We start from the raw sequence: 4,014 nt of genomic DNA, 5'->3' as shown, positions 1-4,014 counted from the left end.
CCCAATTGACATGATTGATGTTCAAGGTAACGTGCAAATCCGACGTTTTATTCGTCACATGCAACCAGTAAAATGAGCAGTGAGATGTTTCTCAGCTGGCTCTTATAACGTGCACACTTTTAATACAAAATGCAAAACATATAGCCTACATGAAAGGGATCGGATGTGCTGAGGGCAGATTATTAAATTGTACAGTTTAGTTAAATGCATGAGTAGGCTACATGTGGATCTTGATATGCCCCATATTATGTAGGAATATGGTATATTTTAGTTATGCATAATCACATGTTTATTTACAGAATGTAGATGTGTCCATTCTGACGACTATAGAATATGGTGCTGTTGTTCTGAGTGATTATAGCGACTGAGTTTAGTGCTTTTATTCATTCACTGCCATTTGCAGTGTAGTGCTTTTATTTATTTTAGGACACCACGATGCCTCGTAGAATCATGATGTAAAATGTAATTGGAATGATACAAATATTCTCGTATTTATTATTATTTCAATCCTAGGATGTCTGTAGAATTGATGTAAATGCAATCACCTCGGATATCTCAAATTCAGCCCTTGCGAATATGGGCGCACTATGTGGCCTAGGCTACCTATACGACTGCATTTCCGCGTTCTTAAATCCTGTTCTTAGATTAGAACAAATCCCAGATAAGAAACCATTCAGGGATGCCAGAATTGTCCCGGGAACTTTGTAAGTGGAGTGGAAAATAAATTTCGTAACTTTTTCTCAACTGCGTTCAGGAATGAGGTCCAATGAACTCACAGCAGCAAAGCACTGACACAATTGGGGACAAGTGGTGTGCTCTCACCTCGTCTCACACACACTTTTGGCTTGACCCTGTTGTGAACCTACAAGACTCCATCTGTCCAATCTATTTGGGACAGGCTCTCCAGACATGATTAATCTGACCTTTCATATAGTCCAAAGTTTAGCATTCCACACTTAATTGTACAAATTGTTTATGCTGTGTTATCACTAGACATGATAATACGCCAATAAATATACTGTACTATCTTCAGCCTTGATGTCAGGAAATTGGCCTTGTTTTCTTTCTCAAATCCTTGCTAATGTACTCAAGTAGGTCAGTTTAATAAACAGTCCAAATCCTGACCTCTGGACTCCCCTTGTAGAACAGCCCATCTTCCTGTACTGTATGCAGATGAGGCGGGGGTTGTGTTTCGGCAGATATAAATGGAGCACCCGCTGGGTAAGACTATTGATCAGAGTTTTCAGCAGATAATAAAGAAAGCACTACGCAGCAGAGCAAGACAGTATCTGTGTGTATTGAATCTCTGTTGGAATTAAAGCAGCAATGGACAACAGACCATCAGTGACAGCCAAAAAGCAACCGGAGAAAACAACTGTGTTCAAGACAGAGCCAGGGGTGGTGTACAGGATCCCTGCTCTCATCTACTTGAAAGAGACACACACATACCTGGCCTTTGCAGAAAAGCGGATTTCAAAATCTGACAACGATGCAAAATGTCTCGTTATGAGGAAAGGGACATCTCAAAACGGAACAATTCAGGTGATTATCTCTATTTTCTCTATCTCTCTATTATCTCTTACACACCAACATTCTAAATTGTAAAGTTATATTAGTGTAAGCGCATTTAGTAATTTGACTAGTTACCCAGCAAGTCTCTGTACCATTGGTAAAGTAGGAAATTAATCTGCATATTTAGTCTGCATGTGTGTTTACTCCAGTGGTCCCCGGTTGAAGAGCTGAAATCAGCATCTTTACCAGGATACCGCACCATGAACCCCTGCCCGGTCTATGAGAAGAATACCAAGACTCTGTTCCTGTTCTTCATCTGTGTGCTGGGCAAGACATCTGAGTGTTGGCAGATCTTCACAGGCAAGAACAGGGCCCGTCTGTGCTATGTCACCAGCAGTGACGATGGCCAGAACTGGAGCGAGACAAAGGACTTGACAGACAGTGTGATTGGGCAAACTGTTAGAAGATGGGCCACATTTGCTGTAGGTCCCGGGCATGGCATTCAACTGGAGAGCGGAAGGTTGATCATCCCGGCCTATGCTTACTACATTTCTCACATATCCTGCTGGTCCCTCCCGAAACCAGGTACAGTAAAGCCATATGCTCTTGCAATATTCAGCGAAGATTTTGGAAAGACATGGCAAATTGGCGAAATGCTTCAACAGAAGTCTCTTGAGTGTGAGATGGCAGAGGTCATAGACCATGAGGGCAGGAGTCACCTCTACTGTAACGGCCGCAACACCGGAGGCCTCAGAGTGGAGGCCCTGAGTGAGAACCGTGGAGCTTCCTTTAACGAGCCCTGCTTGGCTCTTGAGCTGGTAGAAACAGGTCAGGGCTGCCAGGGAAGTGTGATTGGCTTTCCTGCTCCAAAGAATGAAAAGCACAGTGCTTCATCTGGATATACAGGCATGCAGACCTGGCTCCTCTACACCCACCCTACCAGCAAGAGTAGCAGGGTAGACATGGGGGTGTACCTGAACTGCACGCCCCTGAGCTCATCTGGATGGAGCCGGCCCTGGATCATCCACAGTGGGCCCAGTGGCTACTCTGACCTGGCCTACAATGAGCACATGGGAAACTTTGCCTGCCTGATGGAGTGTGGAAAGGGCAATGAACAGGAAGAGATCGCCATTGTGTCTTTTACCATGTGATTGTCATTTAGACTGCCCTTGATAAGAAAAAATAAATAGAAAAGCCATTTTTGTTGTTACTGTTGGTTTTCTTCCAGAAGTAATGAGCACAGTTCCACACCTAAGTCATATTGTGATTTTTACCACACTACTGATTCTATAACCCCATGGGACACTTGTACAAAGTGGAAGCAGATTCAACATTATCTTCACCGGGCATTACAAACATTTTAAAGCCCCTTGAAAAACATTAGATTAAGTCCATGCATATTAGCCATCACTGCGCAAACTCTTGTAAATTGATTCATGGAGTTAAATGAAAATAATGCTGATGCTATGCTAATGCTGTGCTGATGTCATCTCCATCACTATTGTTAGCTGTGTGTCAATGTTCATGATATTAGCAACTCCACTGTGAACATCAAGCCACTACAAAAATAGTCTTGGATTTGACTACGAGAGACCAATACAAGAACAACCTCAAAGGTTACAGCAGGTAAATTAACAATTGACTAAGATAATCGGCAACAATCAGCTGCTGAATTATCAACTTGGACCTTGTCTCAAGTGGTATTGTGTCAATTCTAAATGTTGATGTTATTGGCCAGGTTTCCCAAACGAGTTAAGAAGCACTTAACTCCAAAGTACTTAACTCCCATGCAAAGGGTTCCTTAAGAAGGTACTTTATCGGGAAACCCGTCCATTTGCTTTTCAACATGAACAAATCATGAGGGGAAAACACCCTCAGTTGAATCCTGTGAGGACATGCAGTCAAAATAACACCACTGTATTGAGCCCTTATATTGTCTCGAAATGGCTTCATGAAAAGGTACACATTCACCCCTCTCTCTCTTTCTGCCTTTCCATCTCCAATATCTGTAGCATTTATTAATATTCCATATACATTTTCAGTTTAGTCTCTTCAGTCTCTTTTTCACCATCTCAGTGCTATTCACCCCTAAGCCACATGGGAACCTCTTTATTTGCACTCACAGCGTGCATGCATAGCATGCTTCACATACAGTAGCATTTCTACAGAGGGGTCAGAGTTCAGGGTCAGTCATCCAGCGCTGGAGCAGGTAGAGGTCCACTACCATGCTCAAGGGCAGTTCGGCTGAATTGGTAGGCACAAGATGTGATACCGGTGAAGGGTTGACCTCTCCAAACTGCTATTTCTACTGGGGATCAAACCTGTGGCCTTCCAGTAGGGTTGACCTCTGCTATTTCAACTTTTTCTCTCCCCCTTTTTTGTCATCTCACTCAATTCATCATTCTCTCATACACTCCATCAGTCCATCTTTGCAACTCTAGCCTGTCTTACAATTAAATACAGTACCAAATTTGGAGGAGCAGAAAAGGGCTTGCTAAAAGC

At 42.9% G+C, this 4,014-nt stretch overlaps 1 protein-coding gene across 1 annotated transcript; it reads left to right on the top strand.

Moving 5' to 3' along the window:
* Positions 1-1,326: 1,326 nt before the first annotated feature.
* LOC311323356 (sialidase-3-like) lies at positions 1,327-2,663 on the top strand (the record flags this gene model as incomplete). The annotated part of the gene is made up of 2 exons (XM_084455557.1): positions 1,327-1,542; positions 1,722-2,663. The coding sequence occupies 2 exons, from the start codon at positions 1,327-1,329 to the stop codon at positions 2,661-2,663; spliced, it is 1,158 nt and encodes a 385-aa protein (XP_084311683.1).
* Positions 2,664-4,014: the final 1,351 nt, after the last annotated feature.

Source organism: Borostomias antarcticus (genome assembly GCF_949987555.1).
Source record: "Borostomias antarcticus genome assembly, chromosome: 21".
Classification (NCBI taxonomy): Eukaryota; Metazoa; Chordata; class Actinopteri; order Stomiiformes; family Stomiidae; genus Borostomias; species Borostomias antarcticus.
The sequence above is the reverse complement of the archived record's forward strand: the minus strand, read 5'-3'. Positions and strand labels throughout refer to the sequence as shown.